The sequence below is a fragment of the Cotesia typhae genome, unplaced genomic scaffold (assembly GCF_013202065.1).
Source record: "Cotesia typhae breed Kobodo isofemale line unplaced genomic scaffold, CoteBio_Ctyphae contig_48, whole genome shotgun sequence".
Classification (NCBI taxonomy): Eukaryota; Metazoa; Arthropoda; class Insecta; order Hymenoptera; family Braconidae; genus Cotesia; species Cotesia typhae.
Genome location: NW_027423756.1, coordinates 12,591,921 through 12,617,193, shown reverse-complemented (window position 1 = coordinate 12,617,193; position 25,273 = coordinate 12,591,921). Strand labels below are relative to the sequence as shown.

Below are 25,273 nucleotides of genomic sequence, written 5' to 3'. Positions count from 1 at the left end.
GCATAAGCTCGGCTCAGAGTGGTAGTGCTTACCCGGTTCGCTAAAATACCTAACCATTACCCTTACCTACCTTACTCTGTCCCCTTGAGCTTCTTCGTGGCTTGAGGATTTCCTCCGGAACGACGTGCCATCTGAAAGAAAATTACGTGAAAGAATTTATGGCCAGATTTAACAAAGTAAACTATTTTTTTTTACCCGAACCTTTTTTGTTACTTTTTAATGAAATGTAAACTCATTTATTTGCATTAATTATGTACTTATAATTATGTTTATTGTTTTTTTTTTATTTTGCAATAGTAAAAAAAATTTTTTTTTACTTTGCAATAGTAAAAAATATTTTTTTTTTACTTTGGAATAGTAAAAAAATTTTTTTTTTTCTTTGGAACAGTAAAAAAATTTTTTTTTATTAAAAAAAAAATAATTGCGAGCTCTGGGTTTTATTGTCATACGAAAAAAAAGTAAAATTAAATATTTCGGGTCTGATACTTGAAGAAACACCGCTAAATAAAATTTTACAGTTGCCTCCATTAATTTGACATAAACTTTTATTTACAAAAAAAAAAAATATCCACTCGACTGGAGCCCGGAGAAGATAAAATCTCTCTTCCCTCTTTGCTGCAAGAGTGTTGGCTATAATTCTTGTGTACAATTACTTGAAAAAGGTGGACATTAAGCTTTTTCTTCCAAGTTGTAACATGAAAAGTTTTATTGCCGGTAAAACGACGACAACAGCAGTAGTTCAGCTTAAAAATCATCAGCCGGGGAAGCATTTGAGCTCTTGAGCGCATTAATTCTAATCTTTAACCTTGACTTTTAGTAATACTTACAGTTTTACTTTAAAAAGACGTACAGTAGAGCTCAAGTGAGTAAAGACAGTGATAAAGTACTACAGAGAACTGTTAATGAATAAATTAATTTAGCGGGTTATTTGTGTCGTCTCTACGACGTTAATTCACCTTTGTAAATGCACCTTTGACAAGAGAATTTGATGTGGTTCGTTTATTGGCATCCTGCCATTCCTCCTTTCAATAAATATAGCTTATCGACTGATTAAAATTTAATAAATTTTCTCGGTAAATTTTTTTTTTTTGACAAATTTTAATTCAAAAAATCTAAAATTTTTAAAAAACAAAAATCTAAAATTATAGATCTTAATTTAAATTAAAAGTTTTTTAATTTAATTATTTAATTCATTATCATAAACGATTAGCATATTTACATTTCTTGTTAAAAAAATTATTAAGTATAATATTTATTTAATTAATTAACTCGTATCGCGACAGCGAATTTTAATTCCTTTCATCACAAGACTTCAAGTCTTAATTAAATATATGTAATGGATCTTTATAAAAGTTATTGGAAAATTTACAACATCGAAAATGGAGCAGTTTAATAAGTAAACTTGCACTGAATATTTATTACAGTTTCAGTAGAGAAACGCTTATACTTTTAAACTGTAAAATTATTTTTTTTTCAGATGTAAAAAATATTACAGCTTCAGATAAAATTTATTTCAAATTTTATTTGACTAAAAATAAATTTTTAAATTGTAAATTTTGATATTTTTTACTTAAAAATTTTATTTTAAAATTTTTGGACAAAGCGCTTTTTTTTTAATAGAAGAAAAAATTATTGAATAATTTTTCGACTGCTTTTTTTCCATCAAAAAATGGCAAAATACTTAATTCCTTTTTTTACAACGACACTCATGAGTACAATAAATAATTTTTAACATAAAAAACACAATACTTAAATTATAACTCGACAAATAATGTGATTTATTCGAATTTAATGACTTAATTCCTCATTTATATCAATGTTAATATTGGAAAGTATCCAATAAGCTAATCAGTGACATTGGCACATATTTTTTAAACATCTTTCACAAATTCAACCTGAAATCGATATGCAAAACGAAACCAAAAAAAAGTATCACTGGAAATAGATAGCCACAAGTGACAGCCATGTCATGAGCGTCGCAGCACCTTCACAATAAACTTAATTTCAGTCTCGCTCAATTGTCAGCAAGTATATCCGGGATAATGAGATGGTCTCTCGTCACCAGCGGCCACAATCGGTCAAGTTGAAGCCTCGTCCTTGCCGACAATTTGTTTGTCAGTAGGTCAAGGTTCTTTTAAAACAGAAACAAGGGCCTCTATGATTTTGCTTGGTGATTTTTTATGACCAATTAAGAATCTCCCTTGTTTCTCTACTCGCTGCACCTTGAGAACCAGAATTTTATCAGTCTTCTGGACTTTTAAAGCTCTGTTGAAAAGTCTTCAGAAGTTTACTTATTATTTTTAAGTCTTGCAATTATCCTGCGGCTACTTTCTTTAATCATAGCAGTTCAAATTATGAGTAGAACAATTTTAAAATTTTTATTACTAAAATTTTTTAAATCATTATTTTTTTTTTAAGTAACTATAAAAGTTGACAGTAATTAAAGCCTGTTGATTTTTTTTAACAAAAAATAAAAATTATTTTTATTTTTTTGGCTAAAAAACATTTTTTTTTCATCATCCAGAGAATTTATTTTATCTAAAATTGATTTTTTAATTAAACCATTAGTACAAAATAAAAATTTAATGTTAAATTGATTAATTAATGGTTAAAATAATTTTTTTCTTCAACATGATACTTATTTTTCCTTTCTGTATTTTTTCCACTTGTAAAAAAATTTATTAAGTAAATAATAATAATAGTAATTATTATTATTATTATTATTATTATTTTTTTTTTTTTTTTCTGCCCAACAAGAAATCTTTAGAAAAAATAAATATCAAAAATAATAATAATAATCATAATAAAACCAATTAATTAATAAATAACTTTTGTCGGTACACCAAAAAAATACGACAAAGATAAAAATACAATGGTCAAGAAATCTAATTTAATAAAACGATAATTCGGATAAGATAAGGTCAGGATTTATTAATAAAATATAATAACATAATAATGGAATGACAGTATGTGTTCCTTTGACGTTACAAGAGCGGTTAACAAGTATCGTAGAGCGGTATGGTACCCAGATGGCATTTGAAGTCTCATTTAAAGAGAGGATGAGTGGATAGGAAGGTAATTTCGCACGAGCCACACGTCGAGAACACTTTTTATTATTATTATTATATACATTATTTCAAGCGGGAGTTGAGACTTTTTACTTAACCACTCTATAAGTCTCGTTATAAAAGCATCCGTTAGGATAATATTGTTCAGTTTGTCGTTGACTTGTGCAGGAATAAGTATTCGTTTTCTTTAATCGGCATTATTTTGAGTCTCACATTTGCGAACTGCCGCGGATTAGTGATAAGAAAACGATTGCTTGAATTAATGTATTTGCATAATTAAACTTTAATCTTTTGATTAGTTGGCTCTGCTTTGGCACTACGGAAGTCATTTATTATTACCGATTATGTCAATTTGTGCTCAAGTATCGAGCGTTTAAGTGCTGTTCGTCGCAAGTTATCATTTTTTTATTTTATTTATATTTATAATGACGACAAGACAAGTATCTCTGATGAACAACATTTTTGCGTAATACTCAGTGACCTAATTTAAGTTAATTATTTAATTAAATATTTTTTTTTATTGAAAACATGGAAACAAATAGGTAAGAATTTTTTTTTTTAATTTTAAGTTCCAAATTTATTCAAATTTTTTATCAGCAAAAATTTTTTTTTCTTTAATTATTGACATAATTTTTAAATTATTAGTTTGTTCTAAAATCTCGTTACAATAACACGGAAAAATTATATCCGGCAAAAAAATTACTAATTATTGCCACAAAAAAAAAAAAAAAAAAAAAAAAAAAAAAATTCATAAAATTTTTAATGCTTTAAAAATTTATAATTTAGAGCTCGCATAAAAACAGATAATTAACTGAATAAATAATTAAATTTTCACCCGTTAGCCGTAATAGATAATTTACTAGCGTGTGTATGTAAATATAAATAAAAAAAAATTTTTTTCACATTATTTCTAGTGACAAAACAAAACCTTTGCTGAGTTACCACAAAGTAAATATTTTTTCGCAAAATTTTGAACCGTTGAAAGAAAATCAGAAAGGCAGTCAATTGAACAACAATGATGAACTAAACAATGACAGTAATAATAATAATAACAACGAGAAGACTGTGTACGAGGAAGAGGAAGATGAGGTTCCAGTTCAATACACATCCAATTGTCGAGGTGTATTCGCTCAGGTGAGTTTATTATTTTGAAACCCGCATATATATGCCCGGCATTGAAGTTCATTCATACTTGTACATGATTTGTACTTTGGGGTATAGTTCCAAACACCTCGAATGTACACAGGCGATATTAGGATGACTATACCAGTAATAGTTTCCTCAATCCAGTGACCTTACTTCCATTGTTCCAGTCTAATAAACCTTTTCACACTAACGATGGCAAAACCTAGTCGAATTTTTTTTATTATTATGTACTTGTTGTTTTTATTTTTTGGCTTAAGTAAAAAAAAAAAAATAAATTGATTGTACTTTCTTAAATATCGACGTTTTTAAAGATATAAGCTCACCCCGATATTACACTCATCAAGAGCTTTCATTTGAGTACCCACATGCATTTTTATATATTTTTCATATATTCATATATATATATATATATATATATATATATATATATATATATATATATATATATATATATATATATATGAAAAATTGATGTGGGTACTCAAATGAAAGGTCTCGATGAGTGTAATATCGGGGTGAGTTCATATCTTTAAAAATGTCAATAGTTCACAAAGTACAAGGTCATTTCTTAATTATGTTTCTTATTATGTGAAACTTTGAAAAGACACAAATTCAAGTCAAGACCTTTGCAATGACCTGTGCAATGGATACAAAATTTTTCTTATTCTCTTAATAATATAAATAATAATAATAAAATATGCCGTAAAAATTTAATTTTCTGCAGAAAGATAATTAAAATACCAAAATGTTTATTACCAAAGTTAAAGTATAATATTACAGAAATTAGACTATTACACCAACAAACTTTCTCAGAACGAATTTATTTTATAAACTAGATAGTAATAACAGTACATAACATCATAATAATTTAAATATTTCATCATTTGAGAATTTTCCTCAAAAACTTTTAAAAAGTTAAACACATTCTACTCATGTGTTGCGAAAAGAATGTATAATTAAGAAAAACTATCTGAAAGGTTAATAACTAACGATAAAAAAAATATATTTTTTTAAATTCAATCCAACACAGTATCGCTGAATTCCATCCCCGAAGTATTTTAAAAAACATTCCAAGTAAAACATAATTTTATTATATTTTCCAGTGTATGGTTGCCGGCGCAGTTCTATTTTTAACCGCAGGTGTAGGCATGCCTATAGGATACAGTGGAGTATTATTACCTCAACTTTACGAAATTAATAGTACGCTTCATATCGATCAAGATATAGGTTCATGGATAGGTAAGAAATAATTTATTGCTTCATTCAATTACTCCTACTCTTTATCAGCATGAAATATTTTATAAAAGGTATTTTGTACAAGTTACTACTTCTCAATTGATATCTTTTCGCAATCAATTTAATTTTATTTATAAATTTTAAATTGGGGTTGATTTAAAATAAAAGATTTTCTAAAGAAAAATTTATTGCATTTAAAAAAAAAAAAATAATTAAATTTTAATTACCTATTGGTCATATTTTTCAATGCAACTTAATTAAGATTAAATATTTGATATTGCATAATTATAATAATATTTATTATTGCATAATAATATATTGCATAATTATTATAATAATGGGATTCAAAATAAATTTAAATACCATTAAGAAGTTTATGAACCCTTTAGGTTGTTACAGTATTACAATAAACTTTCCGTTAAATTTAATTATCATACATGAGAAAACAGGATTATTCAATTTAAGCTCCGCTAGTCGGTAACACGATGATAAAAGATAACAGATTGAAAACTCGGAAACGTGAAACTGTATATCGATTAAAAACAGCTTTTAACTTGAGATTAAATCTTACATACTCTCATCACAAAGATAAAACATCGATTATCGAATGTCAGTTCATTATCATTAATGTTTGTCCGCTGCATTAACGAGGAAAGAATTCTGAAAGTCTACTGCAGGGGGATGATAATCCAGCGCGATAAAAAATAAATATGATTGTCGTTGCGATCCATCATAGCAAGTTCAAGGACCGCGAAACTGAGGTTCATAGTACACACAGATAACCCACGTCCTTCAATTACATACGACATACGACGAACGGTGCGTGAGCCAATCAAGTGTCATCATGTTGCTGCATATTAAATGCAGTACACAATTCATTTGTAAAACGTGTTTAACTGACCTACATATTTTTTGATTCGCAATTTCAGAAGTCATTCACGGTCATTGCTGTCAACAGTTACACATGTCATTTGACACGTAAAATAAGATTTAATTTATTATAAAGTCATGGAAAATATTTTTTTTTTTTTTACAAAATTAGAAATTTTGAATAATTTTTCCAAAATTGACGAAAATTTTTCAAAAAATTTTTTTTTGATAAAGAATTAATACGAGCAAAGAGTATGTTGCAAAATACGAGCACCGAGACAAAATTGTCATAAAGTTATGAAAAAATTAATAAATACAAATTTTTATTTATAAAAAATATTTTTATATTCTATTTTAGGATTTTTTATAGAAAAAAAAATTTTATACGAAGAAATAATTGCCAAAAGTATCAAGAATATTTAAAGAAAGACATTCAATAAAAATTCAAGGGATTTTATTTAGGAATTTCATCTACTATTACCGTAAAATCCCTCCAAGGAGACATTAAGTTTATCTCTGTAAACCATAATTAACTTTAGGTAATTCTATAGAAGCTTGAGACGATGCAACGCAACAATATAGTTATAAACAACCTCTCGTGTCTATGACTATGTCTATGTTTAGGTTATCGAGGAATCGGGTTTAATGACAAGGTATTACCAGTGAATTGTTTGGTTCATGCTTAAGAAAATTAAAAACGTCATTCATCTGACACTCTTCTCGATAAAATTTCGCCTGTTTGCGAAAAAAAAAAAAGTAAGAAGCTTCTGTTTATCCGGCTTTTAAGAGTAATTGAAAAAAGGAAAATTTGAATAGAGAAATAATTTCTTCCGACTCGAGATGAGCAATGAATGTTACGTGGATAAATTTAATGGGGTATTTACTAGACACCAAGTTGACAAAGGACAATATTAATGACGATGACAATTCTCAGAAGGCAGTAGCTAGTACTTACAATTAATAAAACTCAACAGCTGTTTTATCTCAATGTCGACATCTAGTAGCCTTGCGGATGACAAATGTCGTCGTCGTAGATTTTCTGCTACATAATCAATCGACCGTGTGGATATTTTATGCAATGAATAAGTCTCAATGATCTTTGTTTTCATTTCATCTAGGTCAAATTTATAAATTTTATAATTTTATTATCGGGTTTTTTTATTTCAAATAATAATTGATAAATATTATTTACTATTTATTTATGCACACTAATTAAAAAAATTTAATTTAAAGAGTGATTCTAAAATAATAACATTCCAAGTGTACAAATAGTGATAGTGATCATAAACTATCAGACATATTATGTTTTTCTTTTCTTTCAAATTTTTTTTATAATTTTTTTTTAAATTAAAAAAAAAATTTTCTTTATTTTTTTAAATTTCTTAAATTTCCGAGGGCATTTTTTTACAAATAAATAAATTTGAGTCGCTTTAAAATCATTAATTTATTAAAAATGATTTTTTTTTCTTTTGACGACTAAATTTCTTATCAGTGAAATTTTTCTTTAAAAAATACAACTAATTATTTTATTTTGCCTGACTGTTGCTATTTCAATCCATCAGATACTACATCTCTATTGATAACTGTGGAAAAACTTTCTATTCATATTTTAACAGGAATAAATTGACATAAACTCAATACTAACATTGACAAAATTTTATTTGTCAATTTTTACTTCAATTAATTGGTTTAAAATTTTTTTTTTTTAATCAACTCTTGATATTAGAAATGAATAAGTAAAAATCAAAAGAGTTATTTTTTTCATGAAAAATGATCCCCTAAAAAAGTTATTTCAAATGAAAAATAAAAGAATCTTTTCCACAAAATTAAGTTCAATAAAAAAAATCTTGTAAGCTGATAAAACTATAATAGAATTATTTTTCAGCGTCAATTCACAGCTTGGCAAGCCCGCTGGGTTCTTTGATATCTGGACCACTTCTAGATGCAATAGGTAGACGAAGCTGTTTGCAGTTGTCTGCTGTTCCTTTGTGCATTGGCTGGCTTCTGATAGGGTTCGCTAAAAATTTATGGCTCATGTTATTGGGGCGATTTTTCGCAGGATTCGGAGTTGGAATTTGCGGCGTTTCTGCTCAGGTGAAAAATATATTTTTATTTTTCTTGAAAAATAAATTAGATCAAAAAATTGTATTTATAATTTTTTTTTCTATGAAATTAATTATTTTATTTTATTTATTTATTTTCGTAATATTTTATTTATTTATTTTCCTTATTTGTGGCCATCAATTTTAGTGACATTGTATTTATTAAAATATTAAATCTTTTTATGTAACTAAACATTAAAATTATTTTAAGCAATATATTTAACTTAAAAAAAAAAAAAAAAAAAAAAAAAAAATTAATTTAAAAAAATCTAAAGATTTTTAGATGTCTCTAAATTTCAGTAAAATTAATAATCAATAAAAATAATCGGGTTAATTAGGTATTAGTTGGAGAAACAGCAGACCCAGGCATCCGAGGATTCCTAGTTTCAATTTCAATAGCCGCATATTGCGCCGGAATTCTACTAGTTTACGCTCTAGGATCGGCTTTCACTTGGAAAACAGTTGCATTCAGTGGGATAATTCTTCCCGGAATAAGTTTATTAACTCTAAGCTTAGTATCCGAAAGCCCTGTTTGGTTGGTTAGGCGGGGTAAAATCAATGCTGCTAAAAAAGCTCTTATGTGGTTACGTGGAGGTAACACAAAACAGGTAACTCCTCATACTTTATTCATATCTATATTAATATCTTTTGTGGACTCTAGATGACTTTATCATTGTTGACTCTACTCTCTGTTCGTGTGGGATTCACACAAAAACTTAAATGTCAAGTGTACTGTTAAAAAACAGGAAAAAATAATTAGAGACATTGAAAGTATCGAGTAAAAGTCAATTGCAGTTGATCGATGGTAAATTTATTCTCTATTCTAGACGCTCTTTTTTTGTTTCGATAAAAAATTACCATCGCGATGACTGATGATTGGCTTTAACTGATACGATGAATGAGATAAGTTATTTCTGGGCGGGTCAACAAAAAATTCATAAACATTTTCGATATTCTGACACACTGTGAAAAATCCGGAGTTTTCTTATATTAAAATCAATTTTTATTTAATTGAAACAAATTATTTTTTTTTCGACGGTATAAAATAAATTTTAATGGCAAAAAATTTTCTTCTGATATTTATTACCAGTAAAATTATTTAAATTTTGTTTTAATTAATTATTTTTTTAATTCTTTTCATATATCAGTCCATAAGTTATTAATATATGTATAAAATATATAAAAAAGAACAGAGAAAATCAAAATTAAAAATCACAAACAAATTTAATTTCCCGAAAAAAATTTTTTTTTGATCAATAAAAAAAATTTTCGTTTAATAATCTGAATTTAAAAAAGAAAATTAAATTAAAAAAAAAATTTTTAGTTCGAATTTTGAATTGTAATTTTAATTTTTAATTTTTAAAACTTCTAAATACGTATTTTATAATTTTTGAACGAGCCACAATTATTTTTATTCGATAAAAAAATACAAAATTTGCTATGCGGAGCAAAGTCTAGTTAATAATATAAATTAAATCACTCGGAAAATTTTTTACAGTACACTTATACACAGTAAAAATTTTTGTGTTAAATATTTAACACTTTTACGTGTAAATTTATTATTTATCGTGTTAAATTAACGCAAAAAAGTGTTAAATATTTAACATAAAAATTTTTAACACAAAATTTTTTGACGCATTGACGCAAAATTTTTTACTGAGAAATAAATATCAAAAATTAAAAATTCTAACTCAATTTTTTAAATTTAGATTGCAGTAGAAATATCTTCCCTGATATCGCGAACAAAGCAAGACGACATGCGTGCCTCGTCGACGGTATCAACGTCCTTTAGGGAACGACTGTTGGAAACAAAGGCGAAGATTGTTCATCCGGGTGTTCTCAAGCCGTTGATAATAATTAATATTTTTCTAGTCTTGCAGGCGTTTTCCGGCACGTACATAGTTGTTTACTACGGCGTCGACCTTATCCAAGACATTGGTCAGTCACAGTGATAGCAAAGTTTACATTAATAATCAAACGATCATTAATTATTCATTTTTGTTCTAGGAAAAGGAAGCGTCGACAAATACATGGCTGCTGTTGTGACTGCAGTTATTAGATTCATCTTCTGTCTGCTCTCTTGTTTTTTGCTGTTAAAAATAGGCAGCAGAACTATCGCCATTGTGTCGGGAACAGGAACTGCTCTGTCGTCATTAGTCCTCGCGGCGTTTGTTTTAGCGAAATCGGAGGAGTCTTATTTAGATGTGAGAGATGTTTACGAATTATTGTTATTACTAATAGAAGGTATTCCTTTGAAGAATGGAGAGCGAATATAAAGAGACTCTTTGTAGGAAAATATTGAGATTTTAGCTTTCAATTTTGCAAATTACACTCTCTTCAATTTAATGCAAAAATAATTCTATATAAATTGATTTTTTTTTTTTTTTTATTCTAATAACGAGTTAAATTAAAAGTTTTTTTTTTTTTTTGTGAAATATTTTTAATTTTTAATTGATAGCTACTATTTATAGCTAATTTAAATTGACCCGAATGTACTGAATTATAAATTGGTTTAAATTTTACTCTTAATCTTTTCCGGCAAAGCTTACGTAAACTTAATGGACTTGTAATAAAATTAAAATAAGATACTACAAATATGATTAATCGATATTGAACTTATCCGTTAATACGAAGACTCAAAATTACATTTTTCAAGTTAGTAAAATATTACTTAAATATTTAGACAAAGTAGACTCCAAAATTTTTTTATTTTTTTATTTTATTTGTCGCGAATAATTTAAACAATTTTTACTGCAAATAACGCGTTAAGATGGAGATTAAATCGATCTTTTATTAGTCACTTTTTGTGAAAGAATTTTACAACTTTGATTAAATTTAAGTCTGCGGAATATTTTATTAATTATTCAGTAAAAATTTGCCCTTTAATAATTAAATCGAGAGATTAAAAGCACACAATTTTAAATGAATAATTTTAGTCACGGAAATTGTGACCGAAAAATCTAATAAAAAAAACTGCCGAGAGCATTTTTAAATTTTTCAATAATTCAACACGCTAAAAAAATCCAATCTGCTTTATTATTCCGACTCTCACCTCACCTGCGCTGATATTAAGTCACTAACGTTTTATAAAATATTTATTTCTTTAAATTTCAGTCTACCATCTACAATCACATTTATCAAATAAACAGCTTTTTTTTTTTTTTTTTTACTTCAATTTCATAAATTTTTTTTTTTAATTTAAATTTTATAATTTTTTTTTATTAAAATTTTGTATTTTTTTTTTAATATTGTATAATTTTTTTTTTTTTTTTTATTAAAATTTTATTATTTTTTTTTATTTGCAGAAATACATAATAGGAGGTTGCCTTTTTCTGTACGTCAGTTTAAACACAATTGGATTATTCACCCTAATTGGAAATATAATCAGCGAATTGCTACCTCATCGAGCTCGCGGTATCGGGGGCGGCTGTTCGATGTTTATGTTCAATTTTTCACTGTTCATTACAGCTAAAATTTTTCCCTTGGTAAGTTTTTTATTAGCCGTTTATAAAACAAACTTAATCGAGTGAAAATACTCGAGTCATAGTCATGGTATTTCTTTTTTATTTCTTCCCAATAAAAAATCGTGACATGATTCTTTGGCATTTAATTATTATTTTTATTTATGTTAATTAGGTAAAAAAAGCAGTAGGTATGGGAGGCGTTTTTATCATCTTCGGAGTATCAGCTCTGATACTAACGACGTTTATGTATCTGACGTTTCCCGACACAAGGAATCGTTCGCTGCAGGAGATCGAGGACTACTTCAATGTAAATATTTAAATATTCAACGCAAGTAATTATTATAAACTTGAATATTTTTAGGGAGAAAGTATCCTGTGGGTCAAGAAGAAGAAATGCCAGAAAGAGAGGCTCCAAAATTCAGAAGCATAAATAATTATTCTAGCGGACAAAAAAATGTGATACACATTTATAAATTTAATTAAAGTTTACTCACCGTTTATAATGCACCCATTAAATGTAATTAAGTGTATATTTTTATACTTACAGTAATATAAAGCGCAGAGATGATATTAAATAATTTTACATATTATTATGAATAGAAAATAAATTTTTATTACCATGCAAACTTTCCCATTTTTTTCAAGCATTTAAAAATGAATTTTTTTTTTTTTTTTTTAAATTGAAAAGGCACAAATTCAAGTCAAGACCTTTGCAATGATAAAAAAATTTTTCTTATTCTCTTAATAATATAGATTAAATAAAATAATTTTAGTAATAAAAAACAAATATTGTGTTTAAATTTAAATTTTATTTATTATTGATACCATCGACAAAACTCCCGAGGAAGATTACAGATCAACAGCAATACATTGTCATAAACTATTATTTTTTTCAACAGCAATTTTACACTGATATCTTTTAATTATATTCTTTAGTCTTTCAATTGATAAATTGAAGTAGCAAGAAAAAATTACGCGTTGAGTACAGATTTTTTTTAAAGATTAAAAAAAATCAGACAATAGAAAAAAAAAGTTTAACTTGAATGATAAATTACTAATAATTGAATAAATATTACTAGCAACGTGTGTTATAAATATTTATCATCTAATATATAATGAAACTCTAGTCAACGGACTTGTTCCACAGTACTCAGAAAGGAATATAATTTGCGGTAATGTTTTTTTTTTTTTTTGTCTCAATTTTAAACACTATAATATTAATTGTAACTCAAGATAAAGTAGTCATTAAACGATATAACTGTTGATAATCGTCGTATAAGTTGGACAGTGTTTCTAGGCAGTTGGGTGACGGAATTTCTCCCCAGCAAACTTGGCATTGGCGCCGAGCTCCTCCTCGATACGCAAGATTTGGTTGTACTTGGCCAATCGCTCAGAACGGCAAGGTGCTCCAGTTTTGATTTGTCCAGTTGACAAACCGACAACCAAGTCAGCGATAAATGTATCTTCAGTCTCACCGGAACGGTGAGACACCATTGTACCCCATCCGGCGCTCTTGGCCAAATTGTGAGCGTTTATTGACTCAGTAACGCTGCCGATTTGGTTGACTTTCAAGAGAAGACAGTTGCAAGCTTTCTTCTCGATTGCTGTCTTGATTCTGGTTTAAAATTTTTAATTAAATTTAAAATAAAAATATTTTTATTAAAAATCAATTATTTAAAAATTTTTAATTTATTAATTTATTAAAGTTGATTTACGTTTTTAATTAAAATAAAATTGCAAGTGCTAATAATTGGATTTTTTATCTTATTTAATTTTGTCTCAAAAATTTTTTTGAAATAATTATTTTTGTTTGCTTATAATAAAAAATAAAAAAAAATGCTTTTTATAAATAGAAAATAAAAAATGATAGATTAAGTACCTTTCTGGGTTGGTTACTGTCAGATCGTCACCAACAATTTGAATAGGAGTGGAAGCGGTGATTGAAGTCCAGGAGTCCCAACCATCTTGGTCAAAGGGATCTTCAATAGACACAATTGGGAAATCTTTGACCCAGTCCAAGTACAGGTTCTTCAACGCATCTGGCTCCAAGTAAGTGGCAGGGTCTGATTTTTCGTTCTTGAAGTCCAAGTCGTACTTTCCGTTCTTGTGGAACTCAGAGGCTGCGACATCCATACCGATCTTGATCTTTCCTTCGTATCCGGCAGTCTAATTAAATAAAAATTAATTATTTAATTATTGCAAAATAAAAATAAAAAATAAAATTTTTAATAATTAATTATTTAAAAATTAAATTAAAAAAAAAAAAAAAAAAAATAAAATGTACCTTAATAGCATCAATGATCAAGTTAAGAGCTTCCTTGTTCTCAAGAATGTTTGGTGCAAAGCCACCCTCATCACCGACAGCAGTAGCATCAAGCCCGAACTTCTTCTTGATTCCATTTTTCAAGTGATGGTAGACTTCACTGCCCATTTTCATGGCTTCAGTGAAGTTAGCAGCACCCACGGGCAAAATCATGAACTCTTGCATGGCAAGTTTGTTACCAGCGTGAGAGCCTCCGTTGATTACATTGAAAGCTGGCACTGGAAGGATGATGTCCTTGTTTCCAGCCAACTCAGCGATGTATCTAAGAAAAAAAAAAAAAAAATAATTAATCAATAACCCTGACGTAATCCTTTATAAAAGTGATGTAACATTCCGAGGAAAAAATTTTATCTCTGAGAAATTAGAGTAAGATCACTTACTTGTAAAGGGGCATGCCTTTCTTGGCAGCTCCAGCTTTGCAGACAGCCAAGGAAACACCCAAAATAGCGTTTGCGCCCAACTTAGCCTTGTTTGGGGTTCCATCGAGTTTCAACAGGAAGTTGTCGATGTCTATTTGCTGAGTTACTTCTAGTCCAGCCTAGAATTTAATTATTGATTTAAATTTATTATTTATATATTGAAGGTAAATTTTGATAAATGTAATATTTACTTTTAATAATTCAGGAGCAATAATTGAATTGATGTTGTCGACAGCCTTGAAGACTGATTTTCCGTGGTACTTGGATTTGTCATTGTCACGGAGTTCAAGAGCTTCGTGGACTCCAGTGGACGCACCAGATGGGACAGCTGCTCTGAACAATCCGTTTTCAGTCACCAAGTCGACCTAAAATAACCCGTTAATTATTTTTAAATATTCTTGCTGGAGTATGTTGGATTCAGTCAATTTTATGACAGTTAAATAAATTAGATTTATTTATTTATAAATCAATAAATAAATTAATTATAGAAAATTATTTTTAAAAAATTGTATTTATATTTTTTAGTCAATTTATAATTTAATAGTAAATTTATGATGATAAGTATTTAGGCTGCATTAAAAAATGCTCTATCTCTAGATAGATAATTAAGAAATGACCTTGTATCTTGTGGAATATTGACATTTTTAAAGATATAAGCTCATCCTGATGGTACACTTATCGAGACCTTTCATTTGAGTACCCACATCAATTTTTTATATATTTATATATATTATATATATGAAAAATATATCAAAAATACATGTGGGTACTTAAATGAAAGCTCTTGATCAGTGTAAAAAAAAATAACTGATCATTTTTAAATTTTACTCCAAAAAAATAAATTTGTTAGAGAAAATTATTTAAATAAAATTTTATTTATACTTTTTATTTAAAATTTTTTTTTTTTTTTAAGTTTTTCTGTCATAATTTATTAATTAAAAAAATAATAAAAAATTTTAACTATTTATTTAGTAATAATTTTAAAAATAAAAAATACAAAATTAAAAATATGATAAAAAATTACCTCGACAGTTGGGTTACCACGAGAGTCGTAGATTTGACGTGCTTTAATACTTTGGATCGGCATTGTGTAACAACTAAATTCACAGGTAGAAAATCTGTAACATGTCACAATAAACTAAATAAAACTAGTTCAATATTAACAATGTCAACAGTAATTATTCAATTAGCTGACGTAACAATTATTGTCATACGATGATACTTATATATCTAACGAAAAACGAAAAATGAATCACAATAATAATTAGCGTAATATTACTTAATAAATAAATAAATTATTCAATAAGTAAAAAAACACTTTCTTATCAAATCTAACTGCTGAATTATTATCTAACTATCAACTTTAACCTTTACAAGGTCATTGCATCATCTAAAAATAAATAACAGTTTCTATGCAAAATAATTTAACAAGTTATTTAAATTTTATAATTAATTAAAAACAATTTTTAATTATTTATAAAATAAAATAAAAATATCCTAACTATAAACCTTAAAGTAAAATATCTGCTGAGCAAACCACTCCCGGCACGTAATACGTACATGATATATTTCCTCTGTTAAAAAATCGATTTAATTTCGCTGTACTGACTAACGGAAATTATTTAAAATCTAAATATTAATTTTAATCCAAGATTTATAATTATTACAAGCAATTAATTTGACGGATAAATAATTACAGTTGAAATAATTAATAAAATTTTTAATAATTATATAAATTTTATGTTAAAATAATAAATATTAAGTACCTTGTGCTAACGCGTGACAATCGACACGAATGACACGAACGTTGGATGTAGACTGAAAAAAATGACGACCTACTTGTGACCTCTGAAAATATAAATTAATTATTAAGCAATAACGTGATTAATATAATTTGTCTTTTAATTAATGAAAAAAAAATTTTAATTTAAATACTTACAAAGAAGAAATAATAATTTTCTTCTTTTTTTTTTATTTTTATTTAGTTTTTACTTTGATTTATGTTACTTACGAGGATTCCGCAGGTGACCTTGAATTTTTAGATCAATAATGAACTCTGATGCTGGTGATTACGTAAACTTTCAGACTTTCGGTCGATAAAAAAGCGCGCTTATAGGTGCTGCCATCTGGAATGAATTTAAATTATTTGAAATAATTATGACATAAATGTTAGCTGTCACTTTACAATTATTTTAATTTTTTTTAACAAATTAATTATCAAAAAAATTTACTTGTATAAATTTTAATAAATAAAAAATGCAATTTTAAAAAAATTATTTTTTTTTTTAATGAAAATTAAAAAATTGTCAATTAACTGCTAATTTTTATGACATGAAACAGTTTACGGTATTTTATTTATTTATTTACTTTTCTTCTTTTGACTTTATTTGCTGGAGAAAAATTTTTGTAAATGAAAAATAAATAGTTTAGATAAAAAATTGATTTTTAAGAATCGATATGAATATTTATATTTATTTAAGATTATTTTTTATTTTGATTATATAAATACAATTGGCTGTAAAATGTCAATGACTCATTGATAATTTTTTGATTCATGATATTTTACGGATAAATCAATCAAATGTCACTGATTTTTAATTTTAATATTTGTAAAACATTTTTTTTTAGCATAAAAAGTCGTAAATTATTAATTAAAATAAAAATTATCCGAAATCTGACAACTTTTTTTTTTTTTTAAATTTTAAGAAAAATTAAACGTAAAAAATGACAATTTTTCAAAAAAATAATTTATTTATTTCTTCTTAAATTGTTAAAAAAAATTTTAATTTCTAAGAAGAAATCAATTTCTAATTTTTTCTATAAATTACTTTCGTTTTTTTCATTATAATTAATATTTAATTATATATACTGTTATACAGTATTTAAGTTAAAATAAAAAGTAAGCTTAAAATATTAAAATAATTACTAAGCAGGTTATTAATTTTTCATCCATTAAAGATATGACCGTGAAGTAATCAATGGAATGTCAGATTGTTTATTTATTTGTAATAAATTCTTGTTTTGCTTTTCTTTCAGTTTTCCGGCATCTAAACGAGTGTAAACTCTGCATTTTCTTGATCCGCTTACTCTTTTAATGTTTGCGATAAAATGACCGTTTAATCAATGACTCAATAAATTAATTACTCCTCATTAAATTATTATTACTGCACAATAAATAAAAAGAAGAAAACTCATATTTAATTGTCAAATTTTTATTAAGATACTTTTCAAAACATTTCTTCATTATTTTAAAATTAATACAATTAATTATTTCTTCCTAATAAAATTTTTAACAATTTTAACAATAAAAATAAAATACACTTTAATTTACATTTTTTTAACATTATGATTTAAAATAAATTAAATCAGTCCATAGTTTAAAAAAAAAAATTATTAGTATTTATAAAATCAGTCTTTATTTCTCAAACTTAAAATTAAATATTTTTCTAAGAAGAAATAGTCATATTAAAACAATATCTGTCATTTTTAGTCGAATATACTCTAGACTAAAATCAAAATTGAGAAAAACTGAGTTCTTTTTTTTATATAAAATGTCCTATTATTTTTTAATTAAAAAAAAGTCTACGAATTGATTCTTTAATCAAGACATAAGTATTATATTTTTGGGTATGTAGCTGTAAAGGCTGTACAACTCCTCGTTTGGTTTCAAAATATCATGATCGGGTGCCAATCGGTCTGTAGAAGTTGTGTCTCTACAATAGTAAAGATAAGCTTGAGTAGACAGTTTTTCTTTTTCAAGAACGCAGCGAAGTCCGTCGTCACATTTGCAACTTTAATTAAATAAATGATGTTTTTAGTATTTTATGATAATTATTACCTATTAATGATGATTAAGAAGTGTAAAAGGATAATCTATTTATTACCTGCCCAATAAAAAGCTTGTTAATTGCTTTTGATCTCCAGCCAGACGGTAAACTAACCACCCACATGGCATCGTTGCACCACAAGATCTTGTACTCAATGTTGAGTCTCGTTTGACGATCGGGAAAAATTGAGACTCTTCTTCGTGGACAAGCGCGATCTGTTATTATACATAAAAAAAAAATTTTTATCAATCAATTAATTAGTTAAAATAATTTTTGGACAGTAGCCAAAAAATTTTATCCCAAAAAAGCAAAATTTTTATGTTTTATTTATTAGTTTGCACAAAAAAACAATTAATTTAAAAAAATTAGTTAATATTATTAAAAAGTTAATTTATTACCCCGGTATCATTCACTTATCTTAGTGTATTATTAATATACACGTGTTCTTTGAAGATTGTAATTAAAATATCCATAAATTTGAAAAATTTTTGAAGATAAATTAAAAATAGTAAATGAGTAAAAATAATCGCACTCACTTTATTAAAAATATAATGTAAAAATTTTTTACACTTTAATATTTATAATTAAAATTTAAATATTTAATTAATTACTATCGGTCTTAAATATAAAATTTTTAAATAAAATAAAATAAAAAGAAAATATTTAAAGTTAGTTATCTTCAATAAAGCCCCGCAATACATATGAATCGTCATTTCGTGAATATATATCGTGATCTGGGGCTAATTTATCGTGCTTTGTTGAATTTTGACGACAGTGGTAAGCATATGCTTGAGCGGAAAGTTTTTCCCAAGTCCTTATGCAACGATACGTCTCGTCTTTGCATTTACATCTGTTTTCAAAAATTAGATTTGTTACAAATAATTCATCTTATCGAAAGTTTTTATGATAATTTATAAGTTACTTGTTTAATAGAAAACTTTTGAAGGTTTTTCCAAATCCGTCTAATTGATCTTTTTCGTAAATATACCAACCGCATGGCGTATCAAAACTGCAAATTCTCAATTCGCTGGAATCGTTTTGTTCACTTGTTTTATTTGTTAATTCTACTCCATTAAAAGATTCATTCTATAAAATTTATTAATTTTATTTAAATAAATTAATTGTAAATTTATTAAAAATTTATTCAAATATCAAAAAAATTTATTATAAATTTATTAAAAAATTAAAAAAAAAATAATAAATTATTTCAGCTAAGTAAAAAATAAAACATAAATTTTAATAAAATTATTCTAAAAATTTGTTAAAAAAAATTACCTCTGAGTTTATGGCTGCGGATTCTCCAAACGCAAAGTAAGCGACGGCATGGCTGATCACGATCAGAACAATACAATTAAACAAACTCATTTTTCACAATTTTTTATTTTCAAAAATAATTATTAATTTTCTTTTAGAGGGAATTAATTTTCACGAGAAAGTGTTATAATATAAATTTTGTAAAAATAATAATTAACGTTTGAATACTAAGGCGTACTATTAAGAAGTTTATCGTGACTATATACCTCACTCGTCGACTTTCCGTGAAAAATGAAAAGGTAGCGGGTCGTCGTCAGCTTTTAAGGTCTTCATTGATGACCTATGGAGTAATGGTGGGAGAAGAAAACGATAAAAGAAAAGACTAAGAATATAGACTAATTTTATGAGTATTTGTATAATCGTCATGGATTAAACCAGAAAAATCCCACTCTTAGGAAAAATTCGGCGTAGAAGCCACCATCCACAAAATACGTCTTTCGAGAATTATTAAATCACCGGAAACTGTCGTTGTGATAAATGGGTGATGAAAAATTTATTTTACATTTTCTTCGTCTTAATAATTTTTCAATTAAAAATTTTTTTCGCTCCTCCAAACTTTGATTTTTACTAATTTTATTATTCCCTAAAATATTGACACTGCATTTTTAACTGTGATAACAAAAGTTTGTTTTTGTTTGCGTGGTACTTCTATTAGATAAAAAAAATCCGATAAGTAATAAGTCTTTCTACGCTTCAATAACGTTTATGAGGTGGAGCAAGACCATCAATCACATCCAAGTATTTGAAGCCGGGATTATTAATTAAAAAATAATGAAAGACGCATAAAAGATCATTTTTACATTGAAGTTGACTTAAATTTTGTTTAATCTGTTATTTTAGGAAAACTTATTTTTAATAGAAAAATACCCTGCTATGTTTATGTTAGAAGTTACCCAAGTTCCTTGAATTGTGCGGATATAAACAGAATTTTTTGTTTATATTAGTTGAGTGCTTTATTAAATAGAGAAAGAAAACGAAGCAACCACTGGTTTAATAAAGTAAATTACAAGCTTTGAATTTATTGTTCAGTTACAGTAAATTTCTTAGAATATAACAATGTATGATTGTCGGATTAAATCTATCGTCAAGATAAGAATTTCCTCATAGTTTATGATTGTGATAGGCTAAAACTTGTCATTTAAGTATTTATTTACATTCTCAGATAAAAGTTACAAATTTACTTAGTCATCAACTATTTTAACTCCTCAAAAATTTTAAGTATCATTGACTGGACTTAGTGGTCAGTAGTAGTATATTTATATACAAAAAAAAAATTAACTTAAATCCAGGGAAAAATTTTTGAGCCAAGAAAATAATTTTAAAAAGTTTAATTATCTTGAATCAAGGCGCAAAATTTTTAAATATTTAAAGTTAAATTTAGTTAATCCAAGAAAAATATCTCAATTTAAAGTTGTTTTTACTCAAATTAAGAAGATAAAGTTCTTCAAAAATATTTACGAGAAAAAAATTATTTTTAAATTCAAGTACTTAATTAATCCCCACCTTATATTATAAATGTGAATGTAAGCCTGTTTGTTACGCTGTCACGCGAAAACTACGTAACTGATCATCATAAAACTTTGTACAGATATTCTTAGAGGTATTAGAAGTAGCATAGGATCATTTTTATTAAAAAAAAAAAAAAAAATTATTCTTTATGAAAGACAAAAAAATTATTTGTCAAAAAATTTGCGTGCCAAATTAATAGAAAATTTAATTCATGAGTAGAAAATAAAAATAAATATTAAAAAAAAAATAAATACTTGAAATTAAGGTCTAAAAGTTATAAAAAATGCAGCAGTACTAAAAAAAATCATGTATAAAAATTTTGCAGCTACTGTGTTTTAAAATTGTCAGCCGTAGAGGCAGCTAAAATTTTCTAATTAATTAAAATTATAAGTGCAGTTCAAATTAAACACTGAAATTATTTAAACAAGCAGTTAAAATATATATTGTTTTAGAGGCAGTCTATTTTACTCAACACAACAAACACAGCTTTAAAGATTTATTAATTTGTAAGGAAAAAAATGTAGAGGACAGTCTTTAATGTGATACATTGTAATAAATATCATAATTTTCTAGAAATTATTTTCTATTTATTTAATATTGTTGAATTATCCAAGATATATTACAAGTATTTTAAATTTTTAAGATAAAACCATATATTACTCAAAATACCGGTCTGCTTGCGAAAAGTTTTACCGACTCGTCGCCACCTGGCGGAAGGCGCTGAACTAACAAAAATAATTCAAGCTTGATAAATGATTTAGCTGTTTTTTTTTTTTTTTTTTTTTAGTGTATAAGATTATTTATTTATTTATGAATATTACATGTTAAGTTAAATACTGCATACAAATACATCAAATTCAAAATTATACTTCTTGATGCTTTATATTTATTTATTTACGGGTTCGAGGAAAAGCTTCAGAAATTAGTGCAACAATAAAACTAACACTTATTAAAATTTACTTTTAGAAATATTTTCGATAAATATTACTTATGAAGCTTTGAATATTTAAGAGGATTAATGAACAATAAAGATTATAATTCGGTTGTTACGTACTTAAGTATTTTTCTTAAATGAAGAAACTATAATTTGTCTTTTTTTTTTTTTTTTAGTTAAAAAAAATATTTTTCTCCATTTTTAGTCAAAAAATATCATTGAAAAATTTTTTTCATGTAAGCTGACTCGTTTATTAATATTTAAATCTATGTTAAATTATAATTAGGTATTAATATAAATTTATACAATATAATCTAAGTTATTTTTTTTCAGAGTGTATACTTCAAAAATTCCAGATTTAATTTTGTACAAATGATTAAGTAACGATTAATTATTATATTCTTATTTTCATCATTACAAATTATAAATAAAATTGATTTTATAAAAATTGTTTATACAGAATGAAAAATTAAATTTTTAAATTGAAAAAAAAAAAAAAAAAATTATTTTTAATTTTTTTTTTATACATAAAAAAATTTTAAAATTACAATTATTAAAAAAATAATTTCATTCTGTATAAACTAACAATATTTTAAGCATTAAGTACATAACAAATTAATTTTAAAAAGACGATAATAAAAATTACAAAACATAACATCAAATACACAAATATTAATAATTATCTGTTTCTGATTATCATGACTATCGCTCTCATCTGTAAAATACTATTTATTAAATTATATTTACTACCATAAAATACTAATTAATTACACAAGCTAAAAATATTATCAGTTTGGTTTTTCTTTTGAACAAATAATGTCAAAATTTAATTTTTAGTACCCTTAGATGTAATTTTTATGGCACATTTTAAATTCTCGAGAAAAAAAAGCACAATACCTTCCTTTTTGCGAGGCAATATAACTAATTCCCTAAAAAATATAAATATAAAAAAAAAATTTCCGTTTTGTTTAAAATTTTCTTTTCACGAAAATTTGAAAAATAATAACAAATTAGTTACAATTATTTTTCCATTCTTACATTGATTATTATAATAATAACAATTATTATAATTAATACCAATAAAGTGTTGACTTAAATATTAACTCTCCTATACATAAAGTTCAAAATAAAAATTACATTTAATTTATAAATTACCAGGATTAGAAAAGTAATTAGTTTTCTTCAAGAATTTCCGGATTTTCACTATTAATTGTACTCGGACGACAATGATGAACGTAAGCGCCGATAGACAAGTCATCGTGTGTCTTATCGCAACTGGGCTTTTGCTCAGAGCATTTACAGCTAAAAAAGTAAAACAAATTTTCAATAATTTTTTAATTTTTTCAATTGGCTTACTTATACTTACGTATTTGTAATATAAGAGTTAACTCTCCGTGTAATAGGATGATAAATAGCCCAAGCACATGGCTGTTTATCACAAATAGTGTTCTCGGTTTTATTACTGGCGCTAATTTCAGTGACATGCTCAAAATTTAACTCTGGCGTGTCATCCAAAGCACCGCGGTCGAATTTTTCGGTTACTTCCTGCAATTAAAATCGACAGAACAATTACAATTAATATTTTATAGAAAATTAATGATTTTAGAAATAAAGAGGAAACCGGTACGCTGATTTGGGTCGCTGAAGTTGCAATGATGGCTTATTGTGTACATATGTGGCATTTGAATGAAATAGAAGCGACCATGACAGAGTCGCTGGATTCACATTTATGTATGGGTATGTCGCACTATTGTAGAGTTAAGTGTAATGCTCGTGTGAGTATGATACGAGCGAGTAATAAGAGTGTAGGCATGAATGCATTCGAATTCATGAATGAAAACCTCGGTACCGAGGGATCGTACGACTTCGGGATCAACTTTATCTGGTTCAGGCTACTGAGTTAAATATATATATATATATATATATATATATATATATATATATATATATATATATATATATATATATATATATATATAATCAGCTCTCACACATTTTACTTTATATACGATCATGAATCACTCGCATTTATAATTTAATTTTTTATTTATTTTTTATGAAAATTATCTGAAAATTTTTATTGAAAAAATTTTTACAATAAAATTAAAATAAAAAATTTTAAAAATTATACGTGCAATTTTTTTAAAATATTTTTTTACTTGAAATTTAATTGTTGAAAAAAATAAAAAAATTTTTGAACGTCGGCTAACTTTGGTATCATTTATTTTTTTACTCGCAATTACAATTTATTTATTTTTTTTTTATTCAAAGCAAAAATTTTTTTATCAAAAATTAATTTAGTAATTAAATCCACAGTTAATTAAAATGGCGAATAAATTTTTTACAGATAAATAATTAATTTTAATTATCATAACTTCAATTGAGAATTAAATCATTGCTTTTACAATCGCTAAGTAAAAAAAAATTTTATAAAATTAATAATTGGCTCAAAAAAAATTTTTTACTCTTAAAAATTAAATAAAAAAAAATTGAAATATTTAATTAAATAAATTTAAATAGTACACACCCCAGTAATAGCCGCACTGTCAATAATAGTAAGGTAACAAATGGCAGCTACAATAGTGACAACACGAAACTTCAATAAAGCCATTTTTAATTTTTTAGAATCACTACCGATGTAATTAAAATCACCTTGTAATAAAAATATTATTTTCACACTTGCGCGCGATTATTTAAAAAGTTTCACCTGACACAGGGCTTTAATCTTGAATTTTTACCGAAAAAAGTAACCGCTCAGGGTAAATTACAGCAACACAACAAATATTAAAAGGATTATTTAATAGCAAAAGATAAATCTAAAAATAAATCACAAGAAAAAAAAATTCTGTAAATATTGGAGCGCTTATTCTACCGGCTTTAAGCTTTAAACATAAACCGTCTTCTCGTTTAGATGAGAGTGAGGATGCTGGAGGATGCTTTCGAGTCAACGCGGGTTTATATAGGCTGAGGCTAGCGTGGCCACTCGGTGGGGGTAAGACTAAGCTAGAACTTATAATAATATATGTAACAATTTAAAGTTTAAAAGTTATTTGAGCAAGTG

At 26.1% G+C, this 25,273-nt stretch overlaps 3 protein-coding genes across 6 annotated transcripts; 1 reads left to right on the top strand and 2 right to left on the bottom strand.

Annotated features, from left to right (window-relative positions):
• Positions 1–2,864: 2,864 nt before the first annotated feature.
• LOC141529248 (facilitated trehalose transporter Tret1-2 homolog) lies at positions 2,865–13,093 on the top strand. The gene is made up of 10 exons (XM_074245740.1): positions 2,865–3,610; positions 3,983–4,202; positions 5,318–5,453; positions 8,206–8,414; positions 8,761–9,030; positions 10,132–10,360; positions 10,430–10,626; positions 11,728–11,907; positions 12,059–12,193; positions 12,248–13,093. Exons 1-10 carry the CDS (start codon positions 3,597–3,599, stop codon positions 12,314–12,316), a joined length of 1,659 nt encoding a protein of 552 aa, XP_074101841.1. The 5' UTR covers positions 2,865–3,596; the 3' UTR covers positions 12,317–13,093.
• Eno (alpha-enolase) lies at positions 12,676–16,649 on the bottom strand. The gene is made up of 8 exons (XM_074245745.1): positions 16,568–16,649; positions 16,395–16,476; positions 15,653–15,746; positions 14,820–14,993; positions 14,590–14,747; positions 14,171–14,471; positions 13,766–14,052; positions 12,676–13,501 (listed from the first exon to the last, which is right to left on the bottom strand). Exons 3-8 carry the CDS (start codon positions 15,713–15,715, stop codon positions 13,180–13,182), a joined length of 1,305 nt encoding a protein of 434 aa, XP_074101846.1. The 5' UTR covers positions 15,716–15,746; positions 16,395–16,476; positions 16,568–16,649; the 3' UTR covers positions 12,676–13,179.
• A 1,363-nt stretch (positions 16,650–18,012) lies between these two features.
• Positions 18,013–25,142, bottom strand: LOC141529253 (uncharacterized). Of its 4 annotated transcripts, XR_012479551.1 has the most exons (5): positions 24,740–25,142; positions 23,579–23,757; positions 19,731–23,514; positions 18,513–18,670; positions 18,013–18,419 (listed from the first exon to the last, which is right to left on the bottom strand). XR_012479551.1 is itself a non-coding variant. In XM_074245747.1 (3 exons), the coding sequence occupies exons 1-3, from the start codon at positions 19,818–19,820 to the stop codon at positions 18,230–18,232; spliced, it is 438 nt and encodes a 145-aa protein (XP_074101848.1). In that variant the 5' UTR covers positions 19,821–20,009; the 3' UTR covers positions 18,013–18,229. The 4 variants fall into 4 exon arrangements, 3 of the variants coding, with proteins under 3 accessions (XP_074101848.1, XP_074101849.1, XP_074101850.1); XM_074245747.1 differs by lacking the exons at positions 23,579–23,757; positions 24,740–25,142 and having other exon boundaries at positions 19,731–20,009; XM_074245748.1 differs by lacking the exons at positions 18,013–18,419; positions 23,579–23,757; positions 24,740–25,142 and adding an exon at positions 19,378–19,541 and having other exon boundaries at positions 18,618–19,305; positions 19,731–20,424.
• Positions 25,143–25,273: the final 131 nt, after the last annotated feature.

Bases quoted from the DNA above. Each gene is read 5' to 3' on its own strand.
- LOC141529248 (XM_074245740.1), top strand. The intron at 4,203-5,317 runs GTGAGTTTATTA...TATATTTTCCAG, and splicing joins GTCGAGGTGTATTCGCTCAG to TGTATGGTTGCCGGCGCAGT. The intron at 12,194-12,247 runs GTAAATATTTAA...GAATATTTTTAG, and splicing joins AGATCGAGGACTACTTCAAT to GGAGAAAGTATCCTGTGGGT.
- Eno (XM_074245745.1), bottom strand. From the start codon at position 15,715: ATGCCGATCCAAAGTATTAAAGCACGTCAAATCTACGACTCTCGTGGT. The intron at 14,994-15,652 runs GTAATTTTTTAT...GGGTTATTTTAG, and splicing joins GTGGTAACCCAACTGTCGAG to GTCGACTTGGTGACTGAAAA. The intron at 14,472-14,589 runs GTAAGTGATCTT...TTTTTTTCTTAG, and splicing joins AAAGGCATGCCCCTTTACAA to ATACATCGCTGAGTTGGCTG.
- LOC141529253 (XM_074245749.1), bottom strand. From the start codon at position 24,823: ATGGCTTTATTGAAGTTTCGTGTTGTCACTATTGTAGCTGCCATTTGT. The intron at 23,758-24,739 runs GTGTGTACTATT...TTTTAATTGCAG, and splicing joins ACAGTGCGGCTATTACTGGG to GAAGTAACCGAAAAATTCGA. The intron at 19,306-23,578 runs GTAAGTATAAGT...TTTTGAAAACAG, and splicing joins AACTCTTATATTACAAATAC to ATGTAAATGCAAAGACGAGA.